Below are 17133 nucleotides of genomic sequence, written 5' to 3' on the forward strand. Positions count from 1 at the left end.
GTCTGAGGAGCTCCTAGCTGAGGGACAAGGTTCCTGAACCTGGGCGTGATTGGATGTGGGGTAGTTGTCTATAGTGGCCCTCTCATATAAGAGCAGCCTGTGGCCATTCATTGCTCAGTACCGAAAGTGGGCCAGCTCTCACCATGACCACAGGTGAGTTAGGTACGTAGGGATGTCAGGCCGGGGGTCGGGTGTCACCTGTTAAGATTCTGTACTGTTCACCCCCTTAAGTCACAAACACTTCTGTTCTCTCTTGCAGAGTCAGGATTTTGATATCTACACTCAATACTGTACTAACTATCCCAAGTAAGTAATCTGTTCAAACTAACAGTTTTGTTTGCATGTTTAGCAATACATGTACTGGGGTGAAGTGCAAGGGCCCATTAATCAGTGGCTCCAGTACACAAGACAAGTCACGCTCACCAGTAATGGCAGAGATGGACAACCTAGGCTGGTGAGTGGGCCGCACGAGTGGCACTCCTCCATCTCAGTAGGCCGCAAGGTTGAAATTAGTCTTGTTCAGTGACCGTGACCCCATGAATAAGATTAAATACATTTAATACACATCGAATATTTCATAATGAGTAATCGAAAATGTTTAATCATTCATATACTGATAGAGCTATCAACGTCAAGGTCTCAACATTGAATTCAATAACTTCAAATGATTAGCTCTACCCCACCATCATTCTATTTTATTTTTCTCTACTTTTTATTTCTTTATTGTCTTTATTTTTCTCCCCCCCCCGACTCTTTCCCCCTATTTTATCCCACCTTTCCTTACCTTTTCTCCCCCTTTGCTTTCCTTTTTCCCCCTTTTCTCAATTTTACGTCTCTCCCACCCATCTCCCCCCTCCCCCCACATCTTCATCTGTCACAATTTACCCTCTGATTTCAGCTTCTCTGCCGTTTGGCCATTCATACATTCTATTCTCTCTATGGGCTGCCATTAGCAGCCTTTCCCCTTGGTTTTGTGCCTATGACTCATCTTTCATTCCTTCGCTCTACAGTTTAAATATCTCCCACTTTCTCTGCCTTTTAGCTTTGACAAAGGGTCATCTGGACTCGAAACGTCAGCTCTTTTCTCTCCTTACAGATGCTGCCAGACCTGCTGAGATTTTCCAGCATTTTCTCTTTTGGTTTCAGATTCCAGCATCTGCAGTCATTTGCTTTTATTAAGATTGAGAAGAGATTTAATGGGGGGAGAGAGAGAGGGGTTCAAAATTATGGGGATCAAGTAAGAAGAAACTGTTTCCACTGGCAGGAGGGTCAGTAAAGAACACAGCTGCAGACAAAGGACACAGCTGAAACGGGCGAGATCAGGAGATTTTTTTATCTAATATGTCGCGTTATGATCTGGAATGCGCTGCCTCATAAGACAGTTAAAGAAAATTTAATAGTAACTGACAAAAGGCAATTGGATAAATACATGAGGATTGGCAGTGCATAGCATGGTGCCAAATGGCTCCCTCGTTTTGTTGTATGATTCGCACTACGCTCCATTAGACTTCCCGTTTCACCAATCCCTGCGTTCTCCTGAAGTCTGCTGCTGTCCTCTTCACTGTTCACTCCATTTCCCTTCTCCCTGATTCAAGCATCTCTCTCTCTCATAGAGTCAAAGAGGTTTACAGCATGGAAACAGGCCCTTCGGCCCAACTTGTCCATGCCACCTTTTTTTAAAAAAAACCCTAAACTAATCCCAATTGCCCGCATTTGGCCCATATCCCTCTATACCCATCTTACCCATGTAACTATCCAAATGCTTTTTAAAAGATAAAATTGTACCCGCCTCTACTACTTCCTCTGGCAGCTTGTTCCAGACACTCACCACCCTCTGTGTGAAAAAAATTGCCCCTCTGGACACTTTTGTATCTCTCCCCTCTCATCTTAAACCTATGCCCTCTAGTTTTAGACTCCCCTACCTTTGGAAAAGATATTAACTATCTACCTTGTCTATGCCCCTCATTATTCCATAGACCTCTATAAGGTCACCCCTCAGCCTCCTACAATCCAGAGAAAAAAGACCCAGTCTATCCAGCCTCTCCTTATAACCCAATCCATCAAGTCCCAGTAGCATCCTAGTAAATCTTTTCTTCACTCTTTCTAATTTAATAATATCCTTTCTATAATAGGGTGACCAGAATTGCACACAGTATTCCAATGTCTTGTACAATTTCAACAAGACGTCCCAACTCCTGTATTTAATGTTCTGACCAATGAAACCAAGCATGCCGAATGCCTTCTTCACCACTCTGTCCACCTGTGACTCCACTTTCAAGGAGCTATGAACATGTACCCCTAGATCTTTTTGTTCTGTAACTCTCCCCAACGCCCTACCATTAACTGAGTAAGTCCTGCCCTGGTTCAGTCTACCAAAATGCATCACCTCGCATTTGTCTAAATTAAACTCCATCTGCCATTCGTCAGCCCACTGGCCCAATTGATCAAGATCCCGTTGCAATTGGAGGTAACTTTCTTCACTCTCGCTAACATCACACAGCTCTGTGGCGGCGCTGACTGAATGCATGAGGAACAAGGTCCTGGCCAAATTCTTCAGGGAGCGCCAGTCCACTCTGAAGCGTAACCTCCCACTGGGCTCCTACCTGCTGAAACCAGTCCAGAGGATCCTCAAGTACCATCTCCTGCTGCAGGTAAGACAGTCAATATTGATCAATAGGAGAGCAATCCTGGAACTCTTTGTATGCGCTCAGGTCTCCGTGCCATTGACCCTCCTCCCAATGGGGCGGCACGGTAGCACAGTGGTGAGCACTGCTGCTTCACAGCTCCAGGGACCTGGGTTCGATTCCCGGCTTGGGTCACTGTCTGTGTGGAGTTTGCACATTCTCCTCGTGTCTGCGTGGGTTTCCTCCGGGTGCTCCGGTTTCCTCCCACAGTCCAAAGATGTGCGGGCTAGGTTGATTGGCCAGGTTAAAAATTGCCCCTGAGATGTACAGGTTAGAGGGATTAGTGGGTAAATATGTGGGGGTATGGCCTGGGTGGGATTGTGGGCAGTGCAGACTCGATGGGCCAAATGGCCTCCTTCTGCACTGTAGGGTTTCTATGATTTCTATGAACCTTCTCCCCATCTGGACACTGCTCTTCTCACAGGCCTTTGATGCCAGGCTTACAGTTTGGCCCGATCAAAGTGAAAATAACATAATTCCTGAAAGGACTTGGGCATTGATCAGTAAGTCCTGGACCCTCATCACTAATCCACGTCTATACGACAAAGGGATCTCGGGTCGAGACCCACTCAGATGTGAGCCGGGGGACTCGGCGTGTTAGTGACTGACGGACAGGAGTCAGACACAATCAAAAGCGGAGGAGCTTCACAGAGCTCGCCTCACTGCGAGTCGCCACGTCCTCCTACATACACTGATCAGCAGACACCAGGGCCGGAACCCGACCGCCTGGCCCGCCACGGAATCGAATGGGCGAGGGTCAGACAACTGAAATCTCCTTTGACCTCAGGTGGGAATTTCTGGTCTCACCCGAGCAAGGCGGTAAAATGCCGCCCATAGACTCCCCAGACCCAGCACTCTGAGGATGAAGGTTTTGTGCAACCCACCTCCGATGGTCACGGAGGAGTTACCACCGTCATGAGGGGGGGGGGGGGGGGGGGCGGTTGCTTCTTGAGCTCTTAGACAATGTGCTGTGAAGCAAGAAGCGAGGGCAGCCGCTCCATTCATTCTTAACCATTGCCCTCCACTCCCAACCCCTACATACCAAGCCCCCAACACCCTTGAACCACCCCCCTCCCCGTCAAAGTTGGGCAACGGGCTCTGCCCCCTCGGACACCCTAATGCTAGGTTAAGAAGGGAATTCACCTCCTTCCACCCACTTGGAGGTCATGGCGCCTGGTTCCAGTTTTTAAAAACCAGTAGTGATTCGCGTCCATGTGACATAATGCTGGTGAGTGGGAATATTTGATTTGATTTGATTTATTAGTGTCATATGTATTAGTATACGGTGAAAAGTATTGTTTCTTGCTGGGACAAAAAAATACCGTTCATAGAGAAGGAAAGGAGAGATTGCAGAATATAATGTTACAGTCATAGCGAGGGTTTAGAGAAAGATCATAGAAACCCTACAGTGCAGAAGGAGGCCATTCGGCCCATCGAGTCTGCACCGACCACAATCCCACCCAGGCCCTACCCCCACATATTTACCCGCTAATCCCTCTAACCTACGCATCTCAGGGGCAATTTTAACCTGGCCAATCAACCTAACCCGCACATCTTTGGACTCAAGATCAACTTAATGTGAGGTAGATCCATTCAAAAGTCTGATGGCAGCAGGGAAGAAGCTGTTCTTGAGTCGGTTGGTACGTGACCTCAGACTTTTGTATCTTTTTCCCGACGGAAGAAGGTGGAAGAGAGAATGTCCGGGGTGCGTGGAGTCCTTAATTATGCTGGCTGCTTTGCCGAGGCAGCGGGAAGTGTAGACAGAGTCAGTGGGAGTGGCTGGTTTGCATGAAGGATTGGCTACATTCACGACCTTTTGTAGTTTTTTGCGGTTCAATGAAGTGTGAAGGTGCGACTTTAACCTCTCTGGGTACATTATAATGCTTTCAAATTGATGCAAATCAGGTTGTTTCCACTGCCCCCATTATCCTCAACTCCTTTGGCGATAAAAATCTACCCAGCTTTATCGATTGAATATATTCGAGGCTGATTCCAGAAAGCTGGTTGGTGAACGATGGAACGAGAGCCAATGTTGACACAATTTTCTAAGCGTTTATTTACAGAGGTGCACACCCAGCAACTGCAGTTTGCTTGTCCCCTTTTAAGGGACACTATTGAATCCCTATTACCTACATAAGCCCACCAACTTTCTCGGAAGGCAAAGAAAATTCAGCATGTCAGCTACAACTCTGTCCAACTTTTACAGATGCACCATAGAAAGCATCCTTTCCTGATGTATCACAGCTTGGTCTGGCTACTGTTCTGCTCAAGACCGCAAGAAACTACAAAGGGTCGTGAACAAACCCCATCACACAAACCAGCCTCCCATCCACTGACTCCATCTAAATTTCCTGCTGCCTCGGAAAAGCAGCCAGCATAATCGAGGACCCCACGCACCCCGGACATTCTCTCTTCCACTTTCTTCCGTCGAGAAAAAGACGGAAGTCAGAGGTCACGTACCAACCGACTCAAGAACAGCTTCTTCCCTGCTGCTGTCAGACTTTTGAATGGACCTACCTCGCACTAAGTTGATCTTTCTCTACACCTTAGCTATGACTGTAACACTACATTCTGCAGTCTCTCCTTTTCTTCTCTATTAACAGTATGCTTTGTCTGTATAACTTGCAAGAAACAACACTTTTCACTGTATACCAGTACATGTGACAATAATAAACTAAATCAAAATATAATTTGAAACAAGTTGATACAATGAACAGGGTGGGTGCAATATCAGGTTCGACCTTTGCTCTGTACAGTCACACTTGGTAGAGAGATGTGAGCTGTTTACTGGAAGTTGTGGTTTTAAAAGTCAGGCAACATTCTCCTCATAACTGCAAGTGCATGATCCAGCTGCTTAAAGTGTTGAAACATAGAGATATTGTAGATGTAAGAGGTTTATTGAACTTAAACTATGATTGCAGAATGGGGACACGTTGCAAATGTATAAAATTGCTATGTCTGGAATCTGATGGAAAAATTTGAGGAATGTCTCCCTTCACTTCCAGGCTGGTGGATCGGCTGAAAGGGAGATCATAGAATCATAGAAACCCTACAGTGCAGAAGGAGGCCATTTGGCCCTTCAAGTTTGCACTGACAACAATCTCACCCCAGGCCCTATCCCCACAACCTAACACATTTACCCCGCTAATCCCTCCAACCTACATATCCCGGGACACTAAGGGGCAATTTAACATGGTCAATCAACCTAACCCGCACATCTTTGGACTGTGGGAGGAAACCGGAGAACCCAGACGAAACCCACGCAGACACCGAGAGGAAGCGCAAACTCCACACAGACAGTGAACCAAGCAGGGAATCGAACCCAGGTCCTTGGAGCTGTGAGGCAGCAGTGCTAACCATTGTGCCACGATTGGACAAAAAACAGTATAAAGGGATAAACTGCACCCTGTTTTTTTTCAATCATTTATTTGAAAAGGAATAATGGGGGCTGTGAAACAAAAAAGACTTAAAATTGTACCGAGCGATATTGGGCTAAAATAGATGAAATTATCAGAAGTTGCAGTGTCCTTGATAGTGTCAGCTGTAGCTCAGTTGGTAGCTCTCTCATCGCCGAGTCAGAAGGTTGTGAGTTAAATTCCGACCCCAGGACGTGAGACTGTCAGCCGACATTACTGTGCAGCACTGAGGGAGTGCAGTACTTCTGCCTTTTGGATGAGATGTTGAACTAAGGTCGGCACAGTGGTTAGCACTGCTGCCTCACAGCGCCAGGGACCCAGGTTTAATTCCAGCCTTGGGTGACTGTGTGGAGTTTGCACGTTCTTCCCATGTCTGCGTGGGCTTTCTCCGGGTGATCTGGTTTCCTCCCACAGTCTGAAAGGCATGCTGGTTAGATGGATTGGCCATGCTAAATTCTCCCTCAGTGTACCCGAATAGGCACCGGAGTGTGGCGACTAGGGGATTTTCACAGTAACTTCATTGCAGTGTTAATGTAAGCCTACTTGTGACACGAATAAATAAACTGAAACTTTATACAGCTACATTCCTATCTTTCTGCCTTAAAGGAAATAGCGAAGCACTTTGACACCAGTCAGGAGGGTTATGAGGTGATTGAAGAAGCCATCGACACCATGACAGGTGTGGCCTGGTACATCAATGACATGAAGAGGAAACATGAGCATGCTATACGGTTACAGGTATGCACCATCTTCGCTATGGGCCTTCCTGCACAGAGACCCCCCAATCACAATTGTTTCAGCGACCTCTGCTGTCACTAGAACCACTTGACTCCCCACCGCCCATGTTACTGATTGCAGGCCAGTGAAGGAGATGCCCGGACCCACCATATTTTCGTTGTGGGTGGGTGGGGGCAGGTTGGGGTCAAGCCCACTGCCTCCAGAGGCTGCAGTGGAGGCGGGAGGGATGACGAGGCCTACAGGCTAGACGGCGCTGTCTCCGATAACTGCGAAACCAGCCAATTGGAACTAGGATTGTCAGGCGTTCAAGCCTTCACATCAAACTCACCTCATGCCGCCCCATATATCCCCAGGCCCCCCCCCCCCCATATATACCCACACCCCCCTCATCATCGCCCCACGCCCTCCTCATAAAGTCCCACGCCCCCCCATGTAGCCCCACGCCCTCATGTATCCCCACGCCCTCATGTATCCCCACGCCCTCATGTATCCCCACGCCCTCATGTATCCCCACGCCCTCATGTATCCCCACGCCCTCATGTATCCCCACGCCCTCATGTATCCCCACGCCCTCATGTATCCCCATGCCCTCATGATGCCGCCCCACGCCGCCCTCATGTCGCCCCACGCTCCCCCGCGTAGCCAGGCCCCGTGGCCCCCCCGCCCTCCCCCGCGTTGGCTACCCCACGTTGGCCCCTCGCCCTCCCCCACGTTGGCCCCTCGCCCTCCCCCACGTTGGCCCCTCGCCCTCCCCCACGTTGGCCCCTCGCCCTCCCCCACGTTGGCCCCTCGCCCTCCCCCGCGTTGGCCCCCCGCATTCCCCACGTGGCCCCCCGCCCTCCCCCGCGTGGCCCCCCACCCTCCCCCGCGTGGCCCCCCTCACTGAGAGGGTGGTGGGTGCGTGGAATCGGCTGCCGGTAGTGGTGGTGGAGGCGGATTCGATAGGGTCTTTTAAGAGACTTTTGGATAAGTTCATGGAAGTTAGTAAGATAGAGGGTTATAGGTAAGCCTGGTACTTAGGGACATGTTCGGCGCAACTTGTGGGCCGAAGGGCCTGTTTGTGCAGTAGCTTTTCTATGTTCTAACCCCTCTCCCCCAGCACCTTGTGTTACTGACTGTATCTCTACTGATGTTAATCCAGCTCCCTCACACTGTCACTCAGTAACCCCTCTCCCCCAGCACCTTGTGTTACTGACTGTATCTCTACTGATGTTAATCCAGCTCCCTCACACTGTCACTCGGTAACCCCTCTCCCCCAGCACCTTGTGTTACTGACTGTATCTCTACTGATGTTAATCCAGCTCCCTCACACTGTCACTCAGTAACCCCTCCACCCCCAGCACCCTGTGTTACTGACTGTATCTCTACTGATGTTAATCCAGCTCCCTCACACTGTCACTCAGTAACCCCTCCACCCCCAGCACCCTGTGTTACTGACTGTATCTCTACTGATGTTAATCCAGCTCCCTCACACTGTCACTCGGTAACCCCTCTCCCCCAGCACCTTGTGTTACTGACTGTATCTCTACTGATGTTAATCCAGCTCCCTCACACTGTCACTCAGTAACCCCTCCACCCCCAGCACCCTGTGTTACTGACTGTATCTCTACTGATGTTAATCCAGCTCCCTCACACTGTCACTCAGTAACCCCTCCACCCCCAGCACCCTGTGTTACTGACTGTATCTCTACTGATGTTAATCCAGCTCCCTCACACTGTCACTCAGTAACCCCTCCACCCCCAGCACCCTGTGTTACTGACTGTATCTCTACTGATGTTAATCCAGCTCCCTCACACTGTCACTCAGTAACCCCTCCACCCCCAGCACCCTGTGTTACTGACTGTATCTCTACTGATGTTAATCCAGCTCCCTCACACTGTCACTCAGTAACCCCTCTCCCCCCCAGCACCCTGTGTTACTGACTGTATCTCTACTGAAGTTAATCCAGCTCCCTCACACTGTCACTCAGTAACCCCTCTCCCCCCCAGCACCCTGTGTTACTGACTGTATCTCTACTGAAGTTAATCCAGCTCCCTCACACTGTCACTCAGTAACCCCTCTCCCTCAGCACCCTGTTTTACTGACTGAAATGTAGGGGTAGGATTGCAGGAAGAGGGTTAAACAGGATGGGGAAAGAATTTACACCTGTATTGCGATTGAACAATGTTCAATGTTCTGTATGGGTGATGGATGTTTAAGAAGAAACTGATGTTCGTGTTTGCCTTCCCAGGAGGTACAAAGCTTGCTGATAAACTGGAGTGGGCCAGACCTCACAACGTACGGAGAGTTGGTCCTAGAAGGAACATTCCGGATTCACCGGGCCAAAAACGAACGCACTTTATTTCTGTTTGACAAGGTTCTAATGCTAGCCAAGAAAAGAGGAGAGCACTTTATCTACAAGACCCACATCATGGTACCTGACACATTTACAGATTAATTCATGGAATTAAAGATACCTTGAGATATATCAAACTGGAATCTAATCGAGGGGTTCTGATGGTTTATATATAGAACATTGGATACCCGGGAGTGAGTTACAGACTGGAACCTAATCGAGGGGTTCTGATGGTTTATATGTAGAATAATGGATACCTGGGAGTGAGTTACAGACTGGAATCTTATTAAATTGCTGAGATGTGAAATGATGGATACCTGGGTAGAGGATCACCATTGGTGCTGTGCTGTGCCACCCCCTGTGCTGGTTCAGGAGGTGCCCCAAGCCCTGCTGATGAGAGGAGCATCTCTAATTGCCTCTGATAGCAAAGACAACTAGCTGCAGCTGACAGCAATGGTTGTCTCAGGCTGCCATTTTGCTCAGTAATGGGGCTCCTTCCCAGTTGCCTGGTTTGAATCAGCCAACAAGAGACTGGCCGGTCTTCCAATCACCTCTCTCCCCTACCCTATCAGAGTGTGTTCTGGAGTGGGTGCTGGTGTTTAGTAAGACTGGTCTTTGTTAAGGAGGAAATCTGATTGTCCAGATTGGATTGTAATGGGTTTCTCTTTGTCCCCCTCTCTCTCTCTAACAGTGCTCGGCACTCATGCTTATCGAAAGCACAAGGGACTCGCTGTGCTTTGGACTGTCTCATTACAAGAATCCAAAACAGCAGCACACTGTCCAGGTAAGAGAAAAGCAATGTTTTAACAGCGATAGCATCACACTCAACTTCCTTAACCCGCCCTGTAACCTCTGCTGTGTTTACACTGGAAATTTCCCTTATTTACATCTGTTTCCTCCCCGTTTCCTGCTGAGATGGTGGAGATAGTTTTTCCTCGATACCACTTTGTGCCAATGAGCTCAATGCCAAGTTGGATCTGTTCGTTTTTCCTCTTTCCCAGAATGTTTTTCCATTCTTGGCACCAATAGCTGTAAAAAGTGACGTTTCCCTGAGGGCAAAATGTTTTCCAAGAACTTTGGGTATAGTGGTACAAGTTTTGGGAGAAAATAAACTCACTATTTACACTGCACTGGTCTCCCTCTTCCCTTCCTCCCAGGAGGGTGGAGATACCATCATCCGGTGCCCATCCAAGCAGTCCAGGCTGAGCAAGGTTTGAATTATAGGGCTTATATTACCTCGAGTATCAAAGATTAAGGCCGGAATTCTCCAACCTCACCGTAGCTGGGATTCTCCAGTCCCGCTGCTGTGAATGGGGAGTTGGCTGAGCACCAAATGGGGCGGCACAGTAGCACAGTGGTTAGCACTGCTGCTTCACAGCTCCAGGGACCTGGGTTCGATTCCCGGCTTAGGTCACTGTCTGTGTGGAGTTTGCACATTCTCCTCGTGTCTGCGTGGGTTTCCTCCGGGTGCTCCGGTTTCCTCCCACATTCCAAAGATGTGCGGGTTAGGTTGATTGGCCATGCTAAAATTGCCCCTTAGTGTCCTGAGATGTGTAGGTTAGAGGGATTAGTGGGTAAAATATGTAGGGATATGGGGATAGGGCCTGGGTGGGATTGTGGTCGGTGCAGACTCGATGGGCCGAATGGCCTCTTTCTGTACTGTAGGGTTTCTATGATTTCTATGATATCAAATTCTCTGTTCACGCCTGGTCAGGTAGGGAGATGTGAGAGACCTGAGAATTCCGACTAAACTCAGGAGATGAAGGAGATTTGGCATGTCCGCTAAGACTCTCATCAACATTTACAGATGCACCATAGAAAGCATTCTTTCTGGTTGTATCACAGCTTGGTATAGCTCCTGCTCTGCCCAAGACCGCAAGAAATTACAAAGTGTCGTGAGCAAAGCCCAGTCCATCACGCAAACCAGCCTCCCATCCATTGACTCTGTCTACACTTCCCACTGCCTCAGCAAAGTAGCCAGCATAATTAAGGACCTCATGCACCCCGGACATACTCTCTTCCACCTTCTTCCATCAGGAAAAAGATACAAAAGTCTGAGGTCACATACCAACCGATTCAAGAAGGCGATAGTGGTATTATCACTAGACTATTAATCCAGAAACTCAGCTAATGTTCTGGGGACCCGGGTTCAAATCCCGCCAGGGCAGATGCTGGAATTTGAATTCAATAAAAGATATCTGGAATTAAGAATCTACTGATTACCATGAAACCATTGTCGATTGTCGGAAAACCCCATCTGGCTCAGTAATGTCCTTTAGGGAAGGAAATCTGCTGTCCTTACCTGGTCTGGCCTACATGTGACTCCAGAGCCACAGCAATGTGGTTGACTCTCAACTACCCTTGGGCAACTAGGAATGGGCAATAAATGCTGGCCCAGCCAGCGATGCCCATGTCCCATGAATGAATAAAAAAAATAGCTTCTTCCCTGCTGCCATCAGATGTTTGAATGGGCCTACCTTGTATTAGATTAATCTTCATCTACACCCTAGTAGGATTGTAACAATACATTCTGCACTCTCTCCTTTCCTTCTCCCCTATGTACTCTATGAGCGGTATGTTTTGTCTGTATAGCGTGCAAGAAACAATACTCTTCACTGTATGCTAATACATGTGACAATAATAAATCAAATCAAATCTATTGATGAAGGAGATGATAGGCTAAATAGGTGAGGAACCAATTCTTTATCACAGAATCATAGAATCCTTACAGTGCAGAAGGAGGCCATTTGGCCCATCTAGCCTGCACCGACAACAATCCCACCCAGACCCTATCCCTGTAACCCCACGTATTTACCCTGCTAATCCCTCTAACCTACACATCTTGGGACACTAAGGGGCAATTTAGCACAGCCAATAAACCTAACCCACACATCTTTGGAGTGTGGAAGGAAACTGGAGCATCCGGGGGAAACCAATGCAGAAACTGGGAGAATGTGTAAACTCCGCACAGTCACCCGAGGCCGCAATTGAACCCGTGTCCTTGGCAGTATGAGGCAGCAGTGCTAACCACTGTGCCACCATGTCACCCTTATTATTTAGTTGGGGAATCGAGAACAGGGGGACATGACCTTAAAATTAAAGCTTGGCATTTCAGGGGTGAAGCATTTCTTCACACAAAGGAAATGCACTGGAAACTGCGGAGGCAGTGGCTATAATGTTTCAGTCTTTCTGAGACTCCGGGGCAGTGCCAGAGGACTGAGGAATTGCAAATGTCACACCCTTATCCAGAAAAAAAGGGTGTAAAGATAAGCCCAGCAACTACAGGCCAGTCAGTCTAATCTCGGTGGGGAAACTTCTAGAAACAATGATTTGGGACAGAATTAATCGTCATGTGGACAAATGTGGGCTAATTAGGGAAAGCCTGCAAACGTTTAAGTAACTTGCTAGAGCTTTTTGAAAAGGTAACAGAGAGGGTTGTTGAGGGCAGTGCAGTTGATGTGATACACATGGCCTTCTGAAAGACATTCAATACAGATGCCACAAAACAGACTTGTGACCAATGTTATAGATCATGGAATAAGAGGGACAGATGCAAAATTGGCAGAGTGATCAGAATAGGATTAGTGGATATTTTTCAGGCTGAAGGAAGGTTGATAGCGAAATTCCGCAGGGGCTAGTGTTGGGACCCTTGCTTTTCTGAACATATATTAATTAATAATCTAGGCCTTGCTGTACCGGGCACAACTTTCAAATATTGCAGCTGATACAAAACTTGGAAGCATTATGAAATGCGAAGAGACTGTAGAACTTCAAAAGGACATAGTCAAGTTAGTGGAATGTGTGGATAGATCGATGATGTGGAGATGCCGGCGTTGGACTGGGGTAAACACAGTAAGAAGTTTAACAACACCAGGTTAAAGTCCAACAGGTTTCGACAGGTCGATGCAGAGAAATGTCAAGTTATTCATCTTGGTAGGGAGAACTTGGTCGGTAGGCACGGTGGCACAGTGGTTAGCACTGCTGCCTTACAGCACTAGGTCCCAGGTTCAATTCCAGCCTCAGGTCACTGTCTGTGTGGGTTTCCCTGTGTCTGTGTGGGTTTCCTCCGGGTGCTCCGGTTTCCTCTCACAGTCCAAGATGTGCTGGTTAGGTTGATTGGCCATGCTAAATTGACCCTAGTGTCGGGGGATTAGCAGGGTAAATGCATGGGGTTATGGTATTGTGGTTGGTGCAGACTCGATGGGTTGAATGGCCTCCTTTTGCACTGTAGGGATTCTTTGATTTTATTCTATGAAGTTGGAGAGACCATGGGTGGGGTTTTCCAGCCTTTTCCATCGGCGAGATCTTCCAGTCCCGCCAAAGTTGACCACCTGCGGCGTGTTACCCGGCAGCAGGGTGAGCAAAACGTGTGAAAGCCCAGAGACTTTGTTGGGACTGGAAGGTCCTGGTGGCAGTCACTGGATTCCTGCAGCGACTGCGGGAGAACCCAACCAATATAAAATAAAGATACAACTTAAAGTGGGAGCTCCATGACTCACCAGACATCTGTTTTCAAAGCTGCAAGTGGAATGTTTGCTTTCACAACTCACCGCCTCCTTGAAAACCTCCATGGCCGGCCTGACGGTGGGGGGGGGGGGGGGGATGGCGGTGTGCATTTATAGAAGATGGGTCTGCTGAGTCAGGAAATTTCCCAACTCGAGCTTCCCGCCTCGATGGTGAAAATCAAGCCCTAGGGCCTGTGTCAAAAATTGAAAAGAGTAACAGACTCAAAACTGACTCGGGGAACGTTATTGCAAACCATCTCCAAATAATGTGCCCTTAGTGATGTTGGTTAAGGGATAAATATTGTCCAGACTTCAGAGGAACCCCTTTCTTCAAAGTAGTGTGGTGAGATTTTTTACAATCTCTTGAGGGGGTGGCATGGTGGCACTGTGATTGGCACTGCTGCCTCACAGCGCCAGGGACCCAGGCTCAATTCCAATCTGGGGTGGGTGACTGAGTGGAGTTTGCACGTTCTCCCCATGTCTGTGTGGTCTAACCTCTTATCCAAAGAAACGGCGCCACAGACAGTGCTGCACTCTCGGAATATTTCATTTGTGCTGAAATCACTGGCTTAGAGCTTCAACACAAAACCGTGTCCTTGGAGGCTTCGACGATGGATCTCCAATAGATCAAACCTTGTCTTAACGAGTTTAATTAAGCAACAAGGGTAGCACGGTGGCACAGTGGGTTAGCACTTCTGCCTCACAGTGCCAGGGACCCGGATTTAACTCCCGGCTCGGGTCACTGTCTGTGTGGAGTTTGTACATTCTCTCCGGGTCTGCGTGGGTTTCCTCCGGGTGCTCCGGTTTCCTCCCACAGTCCAAAGACGTGCGGGTTAGGTTGATTGATCATGGTTAATTGCCCCTTAATGTCAGGGAGACTAGTGAGGGTAAATGGGGTTATGGGGATAGGACCTGGATGGGATGGTGGTCAGTGCAGACTCAATGGGCCAAATGGCCTCCTCCTGCAGTGTAGAGGATTCTATGAACAGGCATACCTTCACTTTGGCCTTCATAAAAATGTTTGTATGATGTAGCGCCTTGTTCTGGAATGTTCCTTCAGTGCTCCTCAGGCCACTGCCTCATTGTTTCTGAAATAACTCCTCAGAGGCCGGTGTCCCTTCACCACATTCCCTTTATTTACATTCCACTCCCAGAGTGCTATAGGTGCAAAGTCAGGATTAGGGTCCCAATGGACCTGACATTCCCATATTTATAAACAGGTGAGGCTCCCTGATTGGGCAGGCAATTATGACCTCAATCAGGGGCATCTTTTGTTGATGACCTCAGTCCGGGAACTCATACTCCGAGAGGCCAACCTCATGGGCCTCAATCAGGGAGCTCATACTCCGAGAGGCCAACCTCATGGGTCATTACAGTCTTCACATCACAATGACACTGTGACATTCTGGTTTCTCACAGGCAAAGACAGTGGAAGAAAAGCGTCTCTGGACACATCACATAAAGAGACTGATTCTAGAGAATCATCATGCCATTATTCCACAGAAGGTGAGTTGCTATTTCAATCATAACCCAGCTGAATAACATGGCACTCAATGCCAGGCCCATCAAAGTCATCAGAAGGCAGTGTTTCATACCAGCTCCGTCATGGTTATGATGACCAGTATTTAACATCAACTGGGCCTTGCAATCCAGCTCCCAGCCAGACACCTTCAGGATGAATTTCCTTGCTGAAATGGGGACTGGATGATGGATGCTGATGTGGATAAGCAAGCTGCCCTTTCACCTATGAGTCACTGCTTTGATCTCAACCTATTCAGGGTGGCACAGTGGTTAGCACTGCTGCCTCACAGAGCCTGGGACCCGGGTTCAATTCCAACCTCGGGTGACTGTGTGGAGTTTGCACGTCTCCCTGTGTCTACGTGGGGTTTCCTCCGTGTGCTCCAGTTTCCTCCCACAATCCAAAATGTACAGATTAGGTGCATTGGCCATGCTAAATTGCCCCTTAGTACCCAAAGATGTGTAGGTTAGGTGGATTGGCCACGCTAAATTGCCCCGTAGTATTCAAAGATGTGTGGGTTAGGTAAGTGGGCCATGCTAAATTGTCCCTTAGTGTCCAAAGATATATGAGTTAGGTGGATTGGCCATGCTAAAATTGACTCTTAGTGTCAGGGGTTTAGCAGGGTAAACATGTAGTCTTACGGCGACAGGGCCTGGATGAGATTGTGGTCGCTGCAGGCTCGATGGGCCAAATGGCCTCCTTCTGCAGTGTAGGGATTCTATGATACTCCAGTTCCATTTAACCCAATTCAACCCATTCTATCCTAACCAACCCATTCCAATCTAGACTGCTCTAACCCAACCCAGCCCAGACTGTTGGGGTGAAGGGTTGTTCTCTGTTGGCATCTTGCTGGAACAGTGCCTTCAACCACGGATGCACATGACCTGGATTGTATGTTGCTGGTTACCTGTGAATAGTATATGAAGTATAAGCAGTCGCTCACGATGCCAGCCTCCCTTGGTCTGACGTGAGTGACGCTGATTCAATATCTTTCGCTCTCCTTGCCTCTTGCTTTGAACATGTTGACGTCATATTGTCTCCTTTCAGGCCAAAGAAGCCATTTTGGAAATGGATTCCTACTGTAAGTAACACATTCTCAAACCGATAAATTACTTTAATACAGTGCGGATGCTGGAAATCTGAAATAAAAACAGAAAGTGCTGGGAATAGTCAGGTCTGCAGCATCTGTGGAGAGAGGGCCAGTTAATACTTCATATTGGAAATGACTCTTATTCAGTTCATCTTGGACTCAAAACATTACCTCTGTCCCTCTCTCCACAGATGTTGAGGTTTTCCAACACTTTCTGTTTTAATGATGAATTACTTCAGTGCTTTAAACGTTTTCTTTGGAAATCAAGGTTTTCTTTATCCACCTAAAATGAAAGGCTGTTGTGAGTCGAACCAGAGGGGTTTTGATATTCCTGAGGAATGGAATTGAATGTATCCCAGATAGATGGGGTGGGTGTCAGAATCCTGGTGTGAAATTAGATTTAGAGCACTCTGAGTAGGTCAAAGTCTCCGGTGTAAGATTGCCCCAAATTAGACGCTACATGGTCCATTACATTCAGAGCAACCACAAGGATGGGCAGCACGGTGACACAGTGGTTAGCACTGCTGTCTCACAGAGCCAGGGACCCGGGTTCAACTCCCGGCTTGGGTCACTGTCTGTGTGGAGTCTGCATGTTCTCCCCGTGTCTGCGTGGGTTTCCGCTGTGTGCTCCGGTTTCCTCCCACAGTCTGAAAGATGTGCGGGTTAGGTTGACTGGCCATGCTAAATTGCCCCATAGTGTCAGGGGGACCAGCTAGGGTAAATGCATGGGGTTATGGGGATAGGGTCTCGGTGGGATTGTGGTCGGTGCAGTCTCGATGGGCCGAATGGCCTCCTTCTGCACAGTAGGGATTCTATAATGTTAACTAGTGTGGAAATTCAGAAGA

At 48.2% G+C, this 17133-nt stretch overlaps 1 protein-coding gene across 1 annotated transcript in view; it reads left to right on the forward strand.

Moving 5' to 3' along the window:
• The window catches only part of LOC144506884 (pleckstrin homology domain-containing family G member 3-like), a 151016-nt gene that overhangs the window by 108824 nt on the left and 25059 nt on the right, over positions 1–17133 (forward strand). Inside the window, exons 4-10 of the mRNA XM_078233240.1 lie at positions 232–306; positions 2501–2651; positions 6707–6838; positions 9070–9252; positions 9866–9958; positions 15099–15185; positions 16246–16279. Coding sequence (XP_078089366.1) covers positions 232–306; positions 2501–2651; positions 6707–6838; positions 9070–9252; positions 9866–9958; positions 15099–15185; positions 16246–16279 — 755 coding nt within the window. The remainder of the gene's footprint in view (positions 1–231; positions 307–2500; positions 2652–6706; positions 6839–9069; positions 9253–9865; positions 9959–15098; positions 15186–16245; positions 16280–17133) is intronic.

This window comes from Mustelus asterias, chromosome 18 (assembly GCF_964213995.1).
Source record: "Mustelus asterias chromosome 18, sMusAst1.hap1.1, whole genome shotgun sequence".
Classification (NCBI taxonomy): Eukaryota; Metazoa; Chordata; class Chondrichthyes; order Carcharhiniformes; family Triakidae; genus Mustelus; species Mustelus asterias.